Raw genomic sequence first — 21,295 nt, 5'->3', positions numbered from 1 at the left:
ACGGAGAGAGCCAGAGCGAGGCTAGGGCGATGGAGTTGATATAAGACCAGAGAGAGACTACAGGGCAGCCCTCTCTAAGCATAGGGGAAGCTGCATGTTTAGTACCTAATGATATAGAGCTGAGAGGCCGTGTGTGCTGCCTCTACTCAGGGGAGAATAGGCTGTGTGGAGGAGCCATGGGTTAGACAGGGCTAGCGGAAGGATCCAGCCTAAGAGAACACCTTTCACACAAATTAGGTCCAAGAACTGCAGTATCCTAGCAACCCAGTGCTCTGTGCTCATCTAAAGCAGACTCCAGTTAAACGCAATTAATGGACAATTATCAAGGTTGCTAAGGCAATCTCAGGCACACGCTTTCCAAGGCAACCGGGGGAATGACTCAAACAGGAGGGTAGAATCAAATGACACCAAACGTGTCAAGTGTAATGGCACATGAATATTGAGTCTGATGGGGAAAAGGATAAATAAAGGAATGAAGGCTAATATTCCCAACAAGCTTGGTAGACCAATACCAGCCCAGAATATTCACCCATCAGAGACAACATTCTGGGTGTCTTTCCATTGAAAGTAAGGGAGATGCCCCTGGTAGACAATAATGATCTGCTCGTGTAATCTAGTTCTTATTACAAACATTGAACTTGAAAATACTGTCTTACCTTCTCGTGGTACCTCAGTTCATAATCCAGGATGATTCCATTGGGCTGCTCTGGCTGTGGCCATGACAACGTGAAGCTCTTCATGGTGGAGCTAACCTGGTGCATGATGGGAACCATGGAGGGAGCTGAGGGAACAGACAAACATGAGGTAAGGTTAACTGTCTGGATACGTCCTTAGCATTCTTTAGTATAGGAACAGTCCCACTGTACATGTTTCATCAATGTTGTGAAATAAAGGTATTTTGTGCTGAAACTGTATGAAGCTTTGAATTGTGTTTTCCTTGATAGGAAGAAAACACATGCTTGACTGAAGAGTCACATTTCATTGAATGGCTTTCAAATCTCTTACGAAACACTACAGATGTATGATGTCTTCATACCATTCCTTTGAGCAGGACTGAGGTATCCTTGGTCATAGTATTTCTATTACAAAAATGATATGGCATTGAACTGAGCTCACTTTAAAGCACATTTGATTTTCAGTCTTCTTTCCCCCTTACAGAGAGCAATAAAGTTGAAATGCACATAACATGTTTAATGAATTAAACTGCCTGTTCATTTCTTCCCTCTCTCCCTGCTACCACTCCAATGCCCCAGGCCACCATCTCCACCAACCCATCATCTTAACCCGGGGGAGGGATGGAGTGCACATCAGCAAGCCCTGCACCAGGGATGGAGAGAGGAGTGTTGGACATTACCCTCAGAGCCAATATCACAGACACATTATTTCTTAATGGTGTATCTGTTTGTATATGTTTTTCTTACAGCCCAGCAGTTCAATGTGACTGAGCCACCTTACTGCAGCAGCAGCAGGAGGATATGTTAGTATTGTTAGGTGGCTGTCTGTACACTGCTGCTCTGGCTGATAGAAGCGTGGGGATAGTCGTCAGTCAGTGAGAGGATGCTCTCTGGCTCTCTCTTTCATGCACTGCTGCTCCAGCTTTGCGCCGCATTATGAATTACGCCGAGGTTGGCTAGGGGTGAGGCAGCAGCCTATTCAACTCAAGCAGACTATTTAATTCAATTCATTTTTTACTTCATTTAATTTGAAGATTTCGTTTTTGGACTATGAGATATGAAATTGGCTAGATTTTAGGGAGTGAAAGTCTAGCTAAATGGATTGGAATATCCTCAACACAAATGTTTCATATTTTTGGACCACTTGTATAATAAAGCAAGCACACAGGCCAAAGTCATAGGGTTTATGTTGAGCGGTGAACGGAACAGGCCAAACTATATTTGACAAGTAACGCTATATATACTGTATATATGTATGTGTGTGTGTGTGTGTTTGTGTGTGTGTGTCTCTCTCTTCCTTCGCCTCTCTTGTCTGTTGTCACAGACTTCAGCTGGCACTAGGCTGAGTGAATTAGGAGCCAAATCAGAGAGGAGGGAGAAAAAACACTCAGTTCTCTAAGAAAATGAATCTGGTATGCTAGACTAGACCTCATGCTCAGGTCTGAATAATGGCTGTCTGAGTAATAGCCACAAAAACTCAAAGAAGCCATTTAACATTTTGTCACGTTCGTCGTATGGAGGAGACCAAGGCGCAGCATAATGTGAATACATGATACTTTTAATAAAGATATACACTAAACAAACTGTATAAAATATCAAAACGACCGTGACGCTATGATACAAACGTGCAAACACAGGCAACTAGACATAGACAATAACCCACAAAATACCCAAAGGAGATGGCTGCCTAAATATGGTTCCCAATTAGAGACAACGATAAACAGCTGCCTCTAATTGAGAACCAATCTAGGCAACCATTGACATATATAAACACCTAGATGCTAAACAATCCCATAAACCTACAAAACCCCTAGACAGTACAAAAACACATACATCACCCATGTCACACCCTGACCTAACCAAAACAATAAAGAAAACAAAGAATACTAAGGTCAGGGCGTGACAGTTCCCCCCCAAAGATGTGGACTCCCGGCCACACACCTAAACCTATATGGGAGGGTCTGGGTGGGCATGACTCACATTTGGTAAAATTCTGCCGGGCTCAGTTCCAGCTAAACTTGGGCCGAGAGAGGAAGTCAATTGTTCACAAAAAGTGAGTTTCTGATGGAGAGCTACAAAAGTAAATAGAGTAACTATTAGACTGAAATAAATAAGCTATTTTGGCGAACTTGTGTACTGTAGCTCTCCATGCTCACGTTTTATACCTACACTAACAAAAAAAGGTGCTATCTAGAACCAAAAAGAGTTCTTCAGCTGTCCCCATAGGATAACCCTTTTTGGTTCTAGGTATATCCCTTTTGTTCCAGGTATAACTATTTTGGGTTCCATGTAGAACCCTTTGCACAGAGTGTTCTACATGGAACACAAAGGGGTTCTACCTGGAATCAAAATGGGTTCTAACTGGAACCAAAAAAATTACCCTAATTGCTCACGGATGACAGACAGGTCATACTCATTCAACATACATTATTTACTGCTTCTTCACTCCAGTTTTGAAAGCTTCCTTTGTAACTGCTAACATTCCAAATAGGTCTATGTGGTCTCTTGTTTCTGCATCTCCATGCGCCATGCAAAAGGGTAGATGAGCTTGGTGCGACAGGAGAGGGAATATTTTGAGGGAATTTTCTGTTGTGGTGGAGTGAAAAAAATAGAGACCCACCCCCCCGAATATCAAGCTATAATTTGTAATATGACAAGTTACTAGAGAGACATTGATGTCTTCATAATCATTTTTTGAATTATTGGGCTTCATGTAGCCAATCCATTTTTATTGGCCAAGGTAAACCAGCAGTGCTCTCAAAGGCCTGCCTCAGCGTGTTGCTCTTTTTATGTCTCCAAGATGTGTGTGGATTTACAAGGAGGAAAATGTGTAGAGGAGAAATTGAACAAGCAAGATAAGGGCGGTAAAACTGTCAAGAGTTCCAATCCTCTGAGAACCCTCAATTCTCACAAGGTAAGAATATTCCACCGGAGACCTAAAGGACGAAGCAGCAGTCCCCAGGCATTAACAGGGGAATCCTACTTCCCCATATCCCAAGACTGCTTCCCAAAATAATAAGGCAGAGCTTGTTGGAAGAAAGGTACAAAGAAAGTTCATCACATACTGTATAGGTAATCTACATCAATAAGAAAGTCTCATTACAGAGTGGGACAACATGTCCCTGGCTTCCTTTACCAATTTGGATCAAAATTACAATGAACAAAAATATAAACGCAACATGTAAAGTGTTGGTCCCAAGTTTCATGAGCTGAAATAAAAGATTCCAGAAATTCCCCATGTGCACAAAAATCTTATTTCTCTCATTGTGTGCAAACATTTTTTACATCTCTGTTAGTGATCATTTCCCCTTTGCCAAGATAATCCATCCACCTGACAGGTGTGGCATATCAAGAAGCTGATTAAACAGCATGATCATTACACAAGTGCACCTTATGCTGGGGACAATAAAAGGCCACAAAAATATGCGGTTTTGTCACACAACATAATGGCACAGATGTCTTAAGTTTGGAGGGAGCGTGCAACTGGCATGCTGATTGCAGGAATGCCCACCAGATCTGTGGCACGATAATTTAATGTTAATTTCTCTACCATAAACTGCCTACAATGTTATTTTTGATAATTTGGCAGTACGTCCAACTAGCCTCACAACCATACACCACGTGTAACCACGACAGCCCAGGACCTCCACATCTGGCTTCTTCACCTGCGGGATAGTCTGAGACCAGCCACTCGGCTGCTGATGAAACTGTGGAATTGCACAACTGAAGAATTTCTGCACAAACTGTGCACAAACTGTCTCAGGGAAGCTCATCTGTGTGCTCGTCATCCTCACCAGGGTCTTGACCTGACTGCAGTTTGGTGTTGTAACCATCTTCAGTGGGCAAATCGATGATATGTACCCAATTCCTGGAAGGTGAAAAAATGTCCCAGTACTTCCATACTCACCAGACATGTCACCCACTGAGCATGTTTGGGATGCTCTGGATCGTACGACAGCATGTTCCAGTTCCCGCCAATATTCCCGGGACAACATTCTACAGGCCACAATATACAGCCTGGTCAACTCTATGCGAAGGAGGTGTGTTGCGCTGCATGAGGCAACTGTGTGAAGGTATCTACTGTGTGACCAACAGATGCATATCTCAATACCCAGTCATGTGAAATCCATAGATTAGGGCCTAATTAATTTATTTCAATTGACTGATTTGAACTGTAACTCAGAAAATGTTTAAAATGGTTGCATTTTTTGTTAGGTGTACATAATTTTTTTTCTGTCTTACTACAATTTGTTTTATTTATCTATCTTTTCTTCCTGTACACATTGTTTTCTCTTTTTTCACTCTCTCTCACTCTCTTTCTCTCGGTCTCTGTGAATGTTTTATAGCTCTAGATAATGCTTCTACTCAGGCACAGGAAGTGTTGAGCATCAAGGATCCCTCACACAGAGACAGACAGTCCTCCTGATAGCCAGACATAGCCTGTTATCTCACAGAGTTATTCGTCTGAACGTCTACTGCCTAGGGGAATATTTCCATCTGTTTCTTTTTTTCTTATTTACAAGATGTTGGTTCAGATGCAATTTCCAAATGTCCCGATAGGACACAGGAGACAAACGGACCAGAACACAAGAGCATGGCTTTCTGTGATAAGATATTAAATATAGCTAACTGCCAGTGGCTACTGTAGCTACTCTTATACCTTGATTTTATTCTGTATTTTTCTGAGGTGTTTACTTATGTGTATATGGTGCCAAATAATACAGTCATTGCAAGCCTTTCCTGTCTCATCTAATGGTGTCATGGGTGAATGAGCTTCGGTAAGGAAGGACAGACCCCTATGAGTGCAGAATACTAGTGACATGGAATATGGGATTAGCTGATGCAGTGATTCTTGAATCCTCATAGATTGAAAATGCCTGGAAATATATATTCCATGAGAAATTGAAATGCAGTCTTACTAGTGTAGGAAGCAGAGCTTCTATGAGTAACCGTCTGAAGCTGTTCAATGATTAGTACAGTTTATGAGAGCACAATGACAGATTTTCGGCTTGGGAATTCAAGTCTGTCTGATGAATTCAAATATTCTAAGATCACACTGATGGAACAAAGAACAAAATCTCTCTCTACAAATTGACACACGGTTTAGTGTTCTGTATGAGAGGCTTAGGTTAAGATGGATCCCTTTATGTAGAACAATGCAACTTTTGACCAGACATCTCCTACCCATGGAACAGTAGACACGTTTTAAATTTACCTGAGCGGAGTGTGTGTACTGTAAGAAGTGTTCCCTTGAGCACACATTTTGCTGGGCTGTAGAGAAGCCTCCACTGAGCACCAGCACCCACCACATTAACTCTATGCCAGTATGGGAAAAGTTTGGGGCCCCAAAGTCGTGCCAGAGTAGCGGGTTTGGCACAGTCCTCTGTGAGCTTCTATCATCCAGGCCTGCTACTGTCAGTTACTCTGTTAGAACTACCTGAAACAGTTCTGGAAGAGTAACCGGGGCCTCGGATTGTAAATGTTAAAACATTGCCCATGTTAAAAGATGAATTTCATGCCATTCAATCTGCACCTCTGTTTGAATTTATGGAATGACACCCTCTAGCAGACTTTCGCAGACATTACTTCCTACATTAGAGAATGTAGAAACTGTAAAAGGCAATGGTAAAAGCATGTGTACTATTACATTTTACATTCAACTGAAAAGTTCCAAGATGTAAGCCGGTCTTCGGTTGGTGGTAAATCAGGTATGCATGATAAAACACACCACAATGTGTCCGAGAGGAGAGGAGAGAGGATAGGAGAAGAGCATCTATCAGAGTTCATGTCAGCTTTGTCACTCCTACCTGAATTAGGTCTAATGGTCCCTTACTGAACCACAACTAATTCTCTCCTCAACAGAGAATTCCTTTACTCTGAACCTCAGAAAGTGACACTATTCCAACCAGTCTCCTCCAAACGGATCCTTTCAATAGAACCAACTCATTCACCGTTTAAGGTAACTCTAGTTCAACATCCATCTACTCCACTGCTTCTCAACTCCTTCTATTCCCAACATGACAGATAACTCCTTACACAGCCATGACATGAAAGGCTTCTCAGACAGCTGAAACGGCACAATTACCTGACAATAATACAATGTCACAGACCATTTTTCTTACCTACTCATTACTACTGCAGCCGTTTTTACAAAAGACACTGGCATTGGCTATTTGGTGTATCTATTTCTTTCTTTCTTTATCTATATCCAGCTGTCAAGTCAAGCAATTACCCTGTCAAGCAAGATGATGGGGACTATTAGCTCTACTAGGTAATAAAGGCAATTTACGTTCTCATTTCTGCTCGAGTCCTTTTTCTACAAGCCAATGTTCTCAATCTCATCATTTCACAGCCTGGTCTCATAGACTAGACGTAACATAGTAAATCTATTTAAATTAGTATGATATGTTATGTTTGGTATATTTACATAAACTGATGATTACTTAAGGCAAAGAAGAAAGGAGGTTGGTCAGTGTGGATGTGTGGGTGTATAACGCGAACATCTAGCAACCCAAACGTTGCGTGTTTGAATCTCATTACAATTAGCATTTCAGCTAATTAGCAACTTTGCACTACTTACTACTTTTAAGATATTTTGCAATTACTTAGAATGTAAGCTAACCTTCCCCTAACCCTAACCTTAACCCGTAAACTTAACCCTTAGCCTTATGTCAGCCACGTAACATAGCTAACATTAGCCACAAGAAATTGTAATTTGTAATATATCAAATCTTTTGCAAATTCATAACATATTGTACGAATTGCAATTCGTAACATAACATACAAATTGTAATTCGTAACATACCATACAAATTGTAATTCGTAACATATCATATGAATTGTAATTCGTAACATTTTAGTGTCCCAGATTTTCTTTTACTGTGTTAAACGTCATCTACCCCTGAGTCCAGGTTACATTTCAAAACCTGTCCTAGCTAACTATATTTCCTCTGCTATTTATGTAAAAGCCAGTAAGGAGACATTTCTAAACTCCTAGTCAAGGCACTGTTCCAGCAGATGTAGCTACACCGCCAACATACCTCTTACACATTCCGCCATTGATACATGACATGTTTGGCTAGGCTCTAGTAGTGTTTTTGTAGGTACCAACATATTCCATGTACACTGCCATTCAAAAGTTTGGGGTCACTTAGAAATGTCCTTGTTTTTGAAAGAAAAGCACATTTTTTGTCGATTAAAATAACAACAAACGGATCAGAAATACAGTGTAGACATTGTTAATGTTGTAAATGACTATTGTAGCTGGAAATGGCTGATTTTTTAATTGGATATCTACATAGGCATACAGAGGCCCATTATCATCAACCATCAGTTCTGGGTTCCAATGGCACGTTGTGTTAGCTAATCCAAGTCCAAATCCAGGACGCTGACCTTCTAGGCAAAGAAAAAGCCATATCTCAGACTGGCCAATAAAAATAAAAGATTAAGATGGGCAAAAGAACACAGATACAGGACAGAGGAACTCTACCTAGAAGGCCAGCATCCTGGAGTCACCTGTTCACTGTTGAGTTTGAGACTGGTGTTTTGTGGGTACTATTTAATGAAGCTGCCAATTGAGGACTTGTGAGGCGCCTGTTTCTCAACCTAGACACTCTAATGTACTTGTCCTCTTGCTCAGTTGTGCACCGGGGTCTCCCACTCCTCTTTCTATTCCGTTAAAGCCAGTTTGCGCTGTTCTGTGAAGAGTTGTATGAGATCTTCAGTTTCTTGGCAATTTCTCGCATGGAATAGCCTTCATTCCACAGAACAAGAAAAGACTGACGAGTTTCAGAAGAAAGTTATTTGTTTCTGGACATTTTGAGCCTGTAATTGATCCCACAAATGCTGATGCTCCAGATACTCAACTAGTCTAAAGAAGGGCAGTTTTATTGTTTCTTTAATTAGCACAACAATTTTCAGCTGTGCTAACATAATTGCAAAAGGGTTTTCTAATGGTCAATTAACCTTTTAAAATTATAAACTTGGATTAGCTAATACAACATGCCATTGGAACACAGGAGTGACGGTTGCTGATTCTTTATTATTATTTATTTTTATTGAACCTTTATTTAACTAGGCAAGTCAGTTCATTAAGAACAAATTCTGATAATGGGCCTCTATACGACTAAGTAGATATTCCATTAAATATCAGTCATGTACACCATTAACACTGTATTTCTGATCAATTTAATGTTGTTTTAATGGACAACAAATGTGCTTTTTGTTCAAAAACAAGGACATTTCTAAGTGAATTACTTTTTTTTGATTTTGTTGAGTCACTCAGGTATCATATGAACAACCATAAGCCATGGTAGAATGTGTAGAATTGTAGGAATTAGGTTTAAAATGGCAATATTTTGTCTCTGCCAAAAAAAGGCGTATGAACAGTATTAACAGTTTAGGGACACATGGTTTGCGAGGTGGGAGTTTGTTACTATGCCGATAAATGACCATATCCATCCGGACGTTTGCCACCTAGGTAATTTAAGTGACCAAACCTTTTTGAATAGTAGTTGAGAACCCCTGCGTTAAAATAAGGTAGTGTACTGTATGTATACGTTCCATGGTATAATGACAGACTACAGGTCTTCTCTATGCTCTCTGTTGTTTGGTTCAACAGGATTCTAACTGAATGTGACTGAACACAATGTTAGCTCACTGAGCTCAGTAACCTTGGTTAAATAAAGGTTCAATAAAATATCAAAAATAAATCAAACCTTGGTCCCATTGAAGTGAAAGTAATACAGCAGTGCAAGACAATCTTGATGTACCTCCGGGAACATTCACAGTGGAATGAGGCAGAGAGTCATAATTGGAATCCTTCTCAAGTTTTCCTAACAACGATTCCTATGTCTGGACGAAGTGGGCCGTTGGCTGCCCTGGCATTACCCATGGGGTATAGCGTGTGACAGGAGCACTGATTATTAGAATGGCTTCTCAATGAAACAATGTCTCCTTCATTTATTACACTTTCGTACATCAACCGACACAAGCTTGACAGAGCCAGATACTATTTACCTCACATTTAAATGACTAAGTCCATATGATGTTTCAGTAGCATAAATAAAGCGATATAAATATGCATTGTGTGACAACACTTCTACCTCCAGAATGGTGTCTATGTTGTGAAAGACATACAACGAATAAACCAATTTGTGATGTTTGAATATTTAAAAAACATAATGAATAATCCAAAACAGTCTTGACAAAAGATCAAAAGTTGTCTTTGGTTCAAGAATGTCTCCAGCTTAAAAAACAAGAAATGCCAGAAGTACTGATGTGTTGTGTGATACCATTAATCCTTTAGAAGATTAATATAATGTAAGCCTTGAAGAATTGATTCCCAGAACAAAGCTTTATAATGGTTGCCAGTGGAGGCTGTATATGAACACATGGTGTGAGACACAACGCATGGTGCTGTACAATGCCACTGACCAGCCTGGTTAGTGGTGATGTTGATGGACACGTGCTGAGCAGGGTAGGGACTCTTGTTGGTGACTCCATTGAAAGCGTGTATCTCGAAGGTGTAGGGGGTGTGGGCCCACAGGTTACTGATGAACACCCTGGTCTCGGTCAAACCCTGCTGCCTGGGTACATACTCCACGTTGTCATCACAATGGGAGCATGATGGCCGGTCTGCACGACACTTCCTGCACACGATGTTGTAGGTGACGTCATCACGGGCGCCAGTCTCCCTTGGAGGATGCCACTCCAGGATCACCGAGGTCTCGTTGACGATGGAGATGACGTTTCTGGGACCAGAGGGGACACCTGGATAGGAAGAGGGAATGCAGTGCAGACATTAATATACTGTACAGTATGTAGTATGGTGTCTCTAGGCATGTTTGTAGCACTGTTTCAGCAACTGGCTATTACTTTAATATGACACGGCACAAAGACACTGCACTCTGATATGATAGAGATATTAGGATCAACCATAGTGATCAACAAATAATACTAACTCAGATGTAGATATATAGCACTGATGCCACCATTGCAGTCAACAAATATGCACACACGAGTAATTTAACTCCTTCTGTTTTACCAGTCGTCTGTAATGTTGACAAATACATAATGTACATTACATTCAGTCAGAACCATAAATATACTGCACAAAAATAAACACAAAATGCAATGGTTTTACAGTTGATTTTACTGAGTTACAGTTTTACAGTTAATATAAGGAAATCAGTCAATTAAAATTCATTAGGCCCTATTCTAGCGATATAACATGACTGGGCAGGGGCGCAGGCAGGGGCGCAGCCATGGGTGGGCCTGGGAGGGCATAGGCACACCCACTTGGGAGCCAATCAAAATGATTTTCCCCACAAGAAGGCTTTATTACAGACAGAAATACTCCTTAGATTTATCAACTGGCCAGGTGGCTGGTCTCAGATGATCCAGCAGGTGAAGAAGCCGGATATAGAGGACCTGGGCTAGCTTGGTTACACGTGGTCTGTTGTTGTGAGGCCTATTGGACGTACTGCCAAATTCTCTAAAATTACGTTGGAGGCGTATTATGGTAGAGAAATGAACATTCAAAGCTCTGGCAACAGCTCTGGTGGACATTCCTGCAGTCAGCATGCCAATTGAACGCTCTCTCAAGACCTGAGACATCTGTGACATAGTTTTTTGACAAAACTGCACATTTTAGTGGCCTTTTGTTTTGTCCCCGGCACAAGTTGCACCTGTGTAATGATCATGCTGTTTAATCAGGTTCTTGATATGCCACATCTGTTAATGAGTTATCTTGGCAAAGGAGAAATGCTCACTGACAGGCATGTACACACATTTCTGAACATCATTTGAGCGAAACAGGCTATTTCACATGTTGCATTTATGTTTTTGTTCCGTTATAAATAGTATATATCTACAGTACCAGTCAAAAGTTTGGACACACCTACTCATTCAAAGGTGTTTCTTTATTTTGACTATTTCTACATTGTAGAAGAATAGTGACTACATCAAAACTATGAAATGACACATATGGAATCATGTAGTAACCAAAAATGTGTTAAAACAAATATATTTAATATTTGAGATTCTTCAAAGCAGCCACCCTTTGCCTTGGTGACAGCTTGCACACTCTTGGCATTCTTTCAACCAGCTTCATGAGAAATGCTTTTCCAAAAGTCTTGAAGGAGTTCCCACAAGTGCTGAGCACTTTTTGGCTGTTTTTCCAGCACTCTGTGGTCCAACTAATCCCAAACCATCTCAATTGGGTTGAGGGCAGTTGATTGTGGAGGCAATGTCATCTGATGCAACACTCCATCACTCTCCTTGGTCAATGAGCTCTTACACAGCCTGCAGGTGTGTTTTGGGTCATTGTCCTGTTGAAAAACAAATGTTAGTCTCACTAAGCGCAAACCAGATGGGATGGTGTATCGCTGCAGAATGCTGTGGTAGCCATGCTGGTTAAGTGTGCCTTGAATTCTAAATAAATCACAGACAGTGTCACCAGCAAAGCACCCCCACACCATCACACTTCCTCCTCCATGCTTCATGGTGAGAACCACACATGCGGAGATCATCCTCTGTCTCACAAAGACACGGCGGTTGGAACCAAAAATCTCAAATGTGGACTCAGACCAAAGGACAGATTTCCACTGGTCTAATGTCCATTGCCGTGTTTCTTGCCCCAAGTAAATCTCTTTTTCTTATTGGTGTCCTTTTGTAGTGGGTTCTTTGCAGCAATTCGACCATGAAGGACTGACTCACGCAGTCTCCTCTGAACAGTTGATGTTGAGATGTGTCTGTTCCTTGAACTCTGTGAAGCATTTATTTGGAAAATATGTTCTGTATACCACCCCTACCTTGTCACAACACAACTGATTGGCTCAAACGCATTAAGAAGGAAAGAAATTCCACAAATTAACTTCTAACAAGGCACACCTTTTAATTGAAATGCATTCCAGGTGACTACCTCGTGAATCTGGTAGAGAATGCCAAGATTGTGCAAAGATGTCATGAAGACAAAGGGTGGCTACTTTGAAGAATCTCAAATATAACATATTTTGATTTGTTTGACACTTTTTTTGGTTGCTACATGATTCCATATGTGTTATTTCATAGTTTTGATGTCTTCACTATTATTCTACAATGTAGAAAATAGTACAACTTAAGAAAAGCCCTGAAATAAGTAGGTGTGATCAAACTTTTGACTGGTACTGTATGCAACTGCTATGCTTTTCACAGAAATTATCCCCCACTGGTTATTAGACTTCATGGGGTATTCAGCTGCCATTTAGCCCCATGTGTTATTGATGTTGATGTGTTGCAACAGTGTTACAATACCATTAACATGACAAAGCGCAGCATGGGAGCTGAAATTACACCACTCAATCACCCCCTCCTAGCCAACCTTCCTACACAACCTCATCCCTCTCACCAACATTCACTCATACTGGAACGCTGAAACAGTTCTCACTACATTTCTCATGTATTTGAACTCATTTGAACTGGCTGGCTCTGTGATCCCTGCCAGGGACGTTGGGTTTTGTTGTGCACTGTTTCCATCGCTGTGCTTGAGACTAAAACTATTATCATCACACAACTTTATCTGACATATTTCCCTATGGTGGCTGTACTGTATGCTTCTCTCAAAACCTCAAGATTGCATTCACAATAGTCGGTTGTTACTGTATGTGTGTGTTTACAATTTCACCAAGCCCAACCACCACCGTGGGACTCCAATTTGTATTTGACCATTCTACCAGTGAATCAAGAGGAACTGACAGATCATTGGGTTGGCTGACCAATTTAACATATGCCTTTCTGATAGCGGTTGCCGATGTACACACAGGGGTCTGACAAATGCCTTAGCAGTCTGGCTTTTCTGTCTCTCTGATTCACTTTTTCTGTCTTCTCCCTTTCATCTCCGTAAGTCACGGCTGTGATCTGAATGTATGGAAATTGGTCAATATTCTTTTATATTTCTCTCTCCTGATCACCCTCCTGACATTCTCTGTTTCTCTATGTGAAGCAGAGCCAGCAGTCTGAGTCTGTGGATTACAACAGTAATGGTCAGGTGCTGTGGAGAAGAGTGGCCTTGCTCCATACTCTATAGTAGACCACCCAGAGGAGGTATGATACAGTATGATAACTCATAACTCACAGCCAGTGTGAACTGTATAGGGAATCCATCTGTCTTGCTTACTGTTTGTTAATACATGTAATTGTGTACCTTCTAATTGTATCTTGATGTGGCTGTAGGTAGGTGTTGATTGCCATGGGTGGCCAATTAGAGCCTCTTTTAGCTGGGAGTTATTGAAAGACACGGTTCACACTTCACATAACACAGGGTCACTGGTGCTTTCAGCCAAAAGCTGGTCTTAGTTTAATAGATCCCGTTGCGATGCCTGTGATGTGTTTCTCAGCTCTGCAAAAATAAAACATGGAGGGGTTGAGAAGGCTGATCTGATCACTACTTAACGTCTCGTTTACAGGCCATTATTGTCACTAGCACCTCCCCTCTTTCATTTGCGAGGGAATCTAATTTGTCTACAGCGCTAGTTACTGTTCTCTCCCTCTCTCCCCCACTGTCCCATCAGCTATAGGAGTCAGGGTTGATTTGGCTCAGTGGCACAGGGCTGCACCAAGCTGAGTTATCGACACCCAGACCCCCAGACTGGTCTGTAGATCTATGCTAATTAACTTGAGGGTAATTGATACTGCGCCTCGTGCCCCTGCCCTCAGGGACACGACAGGGGGGTAATCGTTTTGCCATTGACTAGCCTTTGATGGATCACCAGACTTCTGTGCAACCATACCAGGAGACCTCAGAGTGAGAGTTACAGGGTTAGCTAACATTCTGTAGCAAATATGCAATTTAAGTGTAGAATGGACTTTTTTCTCATCAACTGTGAGTTACAATAACAGTTCACATATGGAGAAACATAATAATTAACTACATAAAAGCCGCCGCCATAGATTAATCAAAAGCCCAAAACTCTTTGAAGGTTGTATTCATTTCTGTGAGCAAAATAACAACTACAAAAAAAGGAATCTTGTGTATTGACTGTCCAAACTACTCTGCAGTAACTAGAGAGGCCCATCACATCACCATCACCCATCACCCCAGCAAGACCAAGAGCCAAAGGCTAAACGCACAGCACACCAAGACACCGTCTGGAAGTCTGTCGGCACGCGACTCCACACACTAACAATCACACCTCTGTTTACACAGCTAGGCCTCACATTCACATCCAGGAACACTTCTTCCTTGACCGGACCGGTCGTTTCTCTCCTTCTTTCCCGCTGATGCCATTCCAGAATGCGCCCAGAGGAGCTCGGGAAATAACAGGCCGGACTCTACTGATCTGTATTAACAGGCATTCCAGATTCCCTGTGGAGAGGCCCATGACAAAACTGCCCTTTAGTGTTTAGAAAAGGCCATGATATGACTAAATGAAAAGTTATCTTCCACCGGGACATTTTAATACATTATATTATAGTACAGCAACAGAGTATCTAGCTAGTAAGTCTGGTAGTTCACCATTACTGTTGCCCCCCCCCCCCCCCCCACTGGGCACAGACATCAGTTCAAGTCGAGTTTTGATTTACATTTTTTTTAATTATCAACTAACGTGAATTCAACATGGGAAAAAAAGACCAAATTCCCTTACGTTGATGACTCTTTGCAAATCCAATCAGGTTTTCCACGCTGATTAAATGACATGTTTTGGTTGCAATGACATGGAAACAACATTGATTCCACCAGTTTTTCCCCAGTGGGCCTGGATTTAAACAGGATTCTATGACCTGATGTCCTAATAAAGAACAGGGGAATTAGGGTTTTAATGGGTATGTCTCTGAGACAAATTGCTTTTTGAATGTCAATCTAGACTCTTACAGTCCTCAGTGATTCTTCCATGTGCTACTGTATATCAAAACCCAAGGGGGCACAGCAGTCTGAAACTGTCTGCTCTAAAGATGCCAAGGCTGCTTTAACATTCAACCTTACCTTTCGAGGAAAACCCATGAGAGGCCATTTTAGTTTCAATCTGTCTGGAGCAACACTTTATTTGTATGTTTTCATGACCTTTTGTAGCTGTCTGTGTCTGAGTGTGAAAGCAAAGGGAAGAGGGTAACTGAGGCTCTACGCTACCTGCATATTTCATGAGACTGAGTGAGTGGGCTAGACATGACCAGGCCCATGTTTTTACATGTGCATATTGTAATAATATAACATTTTATTTGGTCGGTGCTTACATTTGTCCTATTTCACACACGTACAAGTGTGCATTATACACATGTGTTTTTTGCATATCCCAAATCCCCCTGAGAGAGCCTTGGAGATTGGGGTCACGGTCAGCCATTATTAACGGCGACCCTGGAGCAACTAGGGTTAAGTGCCTTGCTCAAGGGCACATTGGCAGATTTTTCACATTGGTAGCTCAGGGATTCAAGCTAGCAACAACACCTGCTGCCCTGCCCTGCGTGCGTGCATGTGTGACCACAAATGACCACACAGACTGGGGAATTAGTCTTACAGCTGCAGACATTAAGATGCTTGCCTCTTTGCGTGAGGCGAGCTATGTGAGTGTAGAATGGTCTCATCACTCCTTTCCCTGATGGAGTAATAGCTATTGTCTCTCTATCTGACTCCAGGTAATTACCGTCAATGTTGTGTCAAGTCCACACACTGTGCAACACTGCTGGCTTGCCGTAGGGGTGCTGCTTCAATTAGAATAATTAAACATCAATGTTCTACTCTCCAGCAGTATGGCAAGGCCCAGGATGGGACCTGATGAGGGCTTCCAGGAGGGTGTACAGGGGAGGTACAGGAAGTTCCAATAGGGGGGTATGGATGGGCACCTGATGTTTAAGAAGTGTAGTAGTGAGTGATAGGTCTTTGAAGGAGCATGGAGGCTCACCAGTGCAGCTCCATGGTTATAGTGTAGCGTTGCGCTCCTGCTGACAGTGTGGGGAGAGTGTCAACCCATCAGCCTTCTAATCTGACAGAGGGAGCAGCAGAACACCAGCCCACTTTACACACACCTTTCCTTGCCTCGCTCACACTGATTCTACACACAGCCTAACAGCTGCTCTACTGCACAGTCCGTGAGCAGGGGAAACCAATAGAGAGAGAAAGTATACGTGTGTATACTACTAACGTGTGTGTGTGTGTGTGTGTGTGTGTGTGTGTAAGTGCGTACTGCTTGTATGTGGTGGGTGTGTTTATTTGTGTTTCTGAAATTCACCTTCATCTCTAAGCTAATTTGGTGAATAGTAAGTAGAATAAATATGTGAGTCAATAACATGCAAACTGAACAAGGATGCTTAGATGTACACCCGCTACGAGGCTGGCTTCAGGTTAGCTCTGCTCCACACTGTTTCCTCAGAGATCTGCCTTCCACAACTGTGCAGCGTTTTCAAGCGAACTCACACTGTCCTCAATTAGCACTCGACATCAGTGGGGGGAATAATTATTTAAGCTGATACATCCTGATTTACATAAACAGTAAGAGGATAAGGACACGGGTGGCCAGTCACACTCTACAGTCAGAAACCATGCATTCATTACATTGATTACAGCTTCAGCATCATATCTGCACACTTCACTACTGTAATCATATGCCATGCAGCTGCTGTCTCTGTCTTTGAACACTTTTAATAGTCAAAGTGGTGAGTGGGAGTAGATGAAAAGGGGAAGGTTGGTTTCTGAATAATACTCCAAACAAACACCCACAAATTCAAATCACATTGACAAAATGTTTATGAAATGGTAGGGAAAAACATTACAGACACTATAGGAAAGTAAGAGGAGGATCTCATTTACTCTGCTATCACAGGAGGTTGGTGGCACCTTAATTGGGGAGTACGGGCTCGTGGTATTGGCTGGAGTGGAACTGGTGGAATGGTATCAAATACAGTACATCAAACACATGGGTTTCCATGGGTTTGATGCCATTCCATTCACGTCGTTCCAGACATTATTATGAGCCGTCTTCCCCTCAGCAGCCTCCTGTGTCTGATATTAGCATCGTTCCTCTCTCTCTCACTTCTTTACTTTTTTAGTGTTTTCTCTTTCCATAAAATTGAGAAGAAGACATTTGTGTGAGTCTGGATGGTTGATGACTTGGTAATGGTCACAGCACAGGGTCCCCAGTGACAGCTGTGGTGGAACAAAGCCTGTCTAAGAGTAAAGGCCCTATAGTCAGGAGCTCTTTTCAACTACACCCACATGCCTTTCAGCCTCCTCCGCACTGTCTCAGTACTGTCTCACTGGAGTTAACAGCTAGCGGATTAGAGGGGAAACACTGAGAGACACATTATAGGAGAGAAAGACTGTCAGGGAGGAAAAGAGAGAGAGTGAGAGAGAGAGAGAGAGAGAGAGAGAGAGAGAGAGAGAGAGAGAGAGAGAGAGAGAGAGAGAGAGAGAGAGAGAGAGAGAGAGAGAGAGAGAGAGTGTTACAACACTGTACATTGCCAATAATAACATTTGACATTTCTATATTATAAAAAATTAAATGTGAGTAATATTTACTGTAATTTTCTGATAGCTAATGTCCCTTGTTTATTGTCTATTACACTTGCTTTGACAATGTAAACATGTTTCCAATGCCAATAAAGGCCTTTGAATTGAATTGATTTCAGAGAGAGAGGGGGAAAGAAAGAGAGAGACAGAGAGAGAGGGGGAGACAGGGAAAGAGAGTGTCAGGGAGAACAAGCAAGAGAGAGTATGCTTCAAGGAGGACGAGAGAGTATGCGTCAGGGAGGACGAGAGAGAGCGAGAGAGAGGGAGAGAGAGAGTGTCATGGAAAACGAGAGAGCGAGAGTGTGTCAGGGATGACAGAGAGAGAGAGAGAGAAAGACTAAACTGAGAATACACAGTGGCAGAATACCTGACCACTGTGAATGACCTAAAATTAAGGAAATCATTGACTATGTATAGACTCAGTGAGCATAGCCTTGCTATTGAGAAAGGCCGCCGAAAGCAGACCTGGCTCTCAAGACAAGACAGACCATGTGCACACAGCCCACAAAATGAGATAGAAACTGAGCTGTACATCTTAACATCCTGCCAAATGTATACACATATTTCCCTCAGATAACACAGACCCACAAAGAATTTGAAAACAAATCCAATTTTGATAAAGTCCCATATATATTAGGTGAAATCCCAGAGTATGCCATTTGATCAGCAATATTTGTGACCTGTTGCCTCAAGTAAAGGGCAACCAGTGAAGAACAAACATATTTATGTTTATTTATTTTCCTCTTTCTACTTTAACTATTTGCACATCGTTACAACACTGTATGTAGCCATAATATGACATTTCTGTCACACCCTGATCTGTTTCACCTGTCTTTGGGATTGTCACCACCCCCTCCAGGTGTCGACCATCTTCCCCATTATCCCCTGTGTATATATACCTGTGTTCTCTGTTTGTCTGCTGCCAATTCATTTTGTTTCGTCAAGCCTACCAGTGTTTTTCCCTTTGTTCCTGTCTCTCGATTGTTCCTGTTTTGTAGTTTTCCTGGTTTTGACCTTTTCTGCCTGCCCTGACCCTGAGCCTGCCTGCCATCCTGCACCTTTGCCACACCTATTTGTATTATTGACCACTGCCTCCCCTTGACCTGTCTTTGCCTGCCCCTGTTGGATTAATACATTGTTGTTTATTTGATGATGTCTGCATCTGGGTCTTACCTTGAAACGTGATAGTTTGAAATGTCTATATAAAGCCAATAAAGCCATTTGAATTGAACTAGAGAGAGAGGGGGGGGTAAAAGTGTGAGCATTGATGTGGGGTGGAGGTGAGCATGTGTGTCAGAGGGTAATTGTTGTGACAGAAAGAACCATTACAAACAGTAATTTACCATTTCACACACACACACATACACACACACACACACACACACACACACACACACACACACACACACACACACACACACACACACACACACACACACACACGCGCACACACACACACACGCACACACACACACACGCACACACACACACACACACTCAAAAGTTTGGACACACCTACTCATTCAAAGGTTTTTCTTTATTTTACTATTTTCTACAGTGTAGAATAATAGTGAAGACATCAAAACTATGAAATAACACAAATAACACATGATGTTAAGATGTGTCTGTTACTTTAACTCTGCAATCCGAGGTGAGAGAAAGAAATACCAGAAAGTACTTTTCACAATGCACACCTGTTAATTGAAATGCATTCCAGGCTCTTACCTCATGAAGCTGGTTGAGAGAATGTCAAGAGTGTTTAAAGCTGTCATCAAGGCAAAGGGTGTCTACTTTGAAGAATCTCAAATATAAAATAAATGTTGATTTGTTTAACACTTTTTTGGCTACTACCTGATTCCATGTGTTATTTCATAGTTTTGATTTCTTCACTATTATTCTACCATTTAGAAAATAGTAAAAATAAAGAAAAACCCTTGAATGAGTTAGTGTCCAAACTTTTGACTTGTACTGTACACACACACACACACACACACACACACACACACACACACACACACACACACACACACACACACACACACACACACACACACACACACACACACACACACACACACACACACACACACACACACACACACACACACACACACATGTATATATAGCGGACCTATAGATGCTTCTAAGACCCAACTCTAGAACCCAAGAGAGTACCTTCATCCTGCTAATCACATTTAAACAGATAGTGGAGCTGGAATGGAGAAAGAGGAGAGTGAAGGGATAAAGGCCTTCCTGAAGCTCTTCTGCAGTGTTCTATAGCGGGGCCACAGTATTGGAACGGCACTGACGGTCCAGGCCCAGCAGGAGTCCAGGCCTCATCTCTTAGTCACAGCAAAGTCACATGAAAGGAGTGAGAAAAGCCCCTCACCAGCACCTCACCACCGTCAGAGATAAGAGGCCAGAGAGAGAAAAGACAAGCACCCCACACTCTAGTGGACTCATTTGTGAAATGTTATTCATATTTCTCATAATTCCATAATTAATAAACATTATACAAATAAATAAAAAAATGAAAATCCAGTGCTTCTATGTCAAACGTTATTGTTACGGTGCATTCGGAAAGTATTCAGACCGCTTTTTCCACATTTTGTTATGTTACAGCCTTATTCTAAAATTGATTAAATAGTTTCCCCCCCTTATCAATCTACACACAACACCCCATAATGACAAAGCAAAAAAAAAATAGAAATGTTTGCAAATGTCAAAAAAAAAAAAACTGAAATATCACATTTACATAAGAATTCAGACCTTTTACTCAGTACTTTGCTGAACTTCAAGTCTTATTGGGTATGACGCTACAATCTTGTGTGCTACAAGTGTGTGTGTGTGTATTTGGGGAGTTTCTCCCATTCTTCTCTGCAGATCCTCACAAGCTATGTCAGGTGGGATGGGGAGCGTTGCTACACAGCTATTTTCAGGTATCTGCAGAGATGTTAGATCGGGTTCAAGTCCGGGCTCTGGCTCGTTCACACAAAGACATTCAGAGACTTGTCCCGAGGCCACTCCTGCATTGTCTTGGCTGTGTGCTTAGGGTCGTTGTCATGTTGGAAGGTAAACCTTCGCCCCAGTCTGAGATCGTGAGCGCTCGGGAGCACATTTTCATCAAGGATCTCTGTACTTT

The 21,295-nt window shown here is 41.8% G+C and overlaps 1 protein-coding gene across 1 annotated transcript in view; it reads right to left on the bottom strand.

Annotated features, from left to right (window-relative positions):
* LOC109897928 (ephrin type-B receptor 1-like) overlaps positions 1–21,295 on the bottom strand; it is a 179,502-nt gene that overhangs the window by 51,640 nt on the left and 106,567 nt on the right. Inside the window, exons 5-6 of the mRNA XM_020492611.2 lie at positions 10,110–10,445; positions 657–781 (exon numbers count right to left, since the gene is read on the bottom strand). Coding sequence (XP_020348200.1) covers positions 657–781; positions 10,110–10,445 — 461 coding nt within the window. The remainder of the gene's footprint in view (positions 1–656; positions 782–10,109; positions 10,446–21,295) is intronic.

This window comes from Oncorhynchus kisutch, linkage group LG10 (assembly GCF_002021735.2).
Source record: "Oncorhynchus kisutch isolate 150728-3 linkage group LG10, Okis_V2, whole genome shotgun sequence".
In the NCBI taxonomy this organism is placed as follows: domain Eukaryota; kingdom Metazoa; phylum Chordata; class Actinopteri; order Salmoniformes; family Salmonidae; genus Oncorhynchus; species Oncorhynchus kisutch.
Note: the sequence above shows the minus strand (reverse complement) of the source record. Positions and strands in the feature narration are given on the sequence as shown.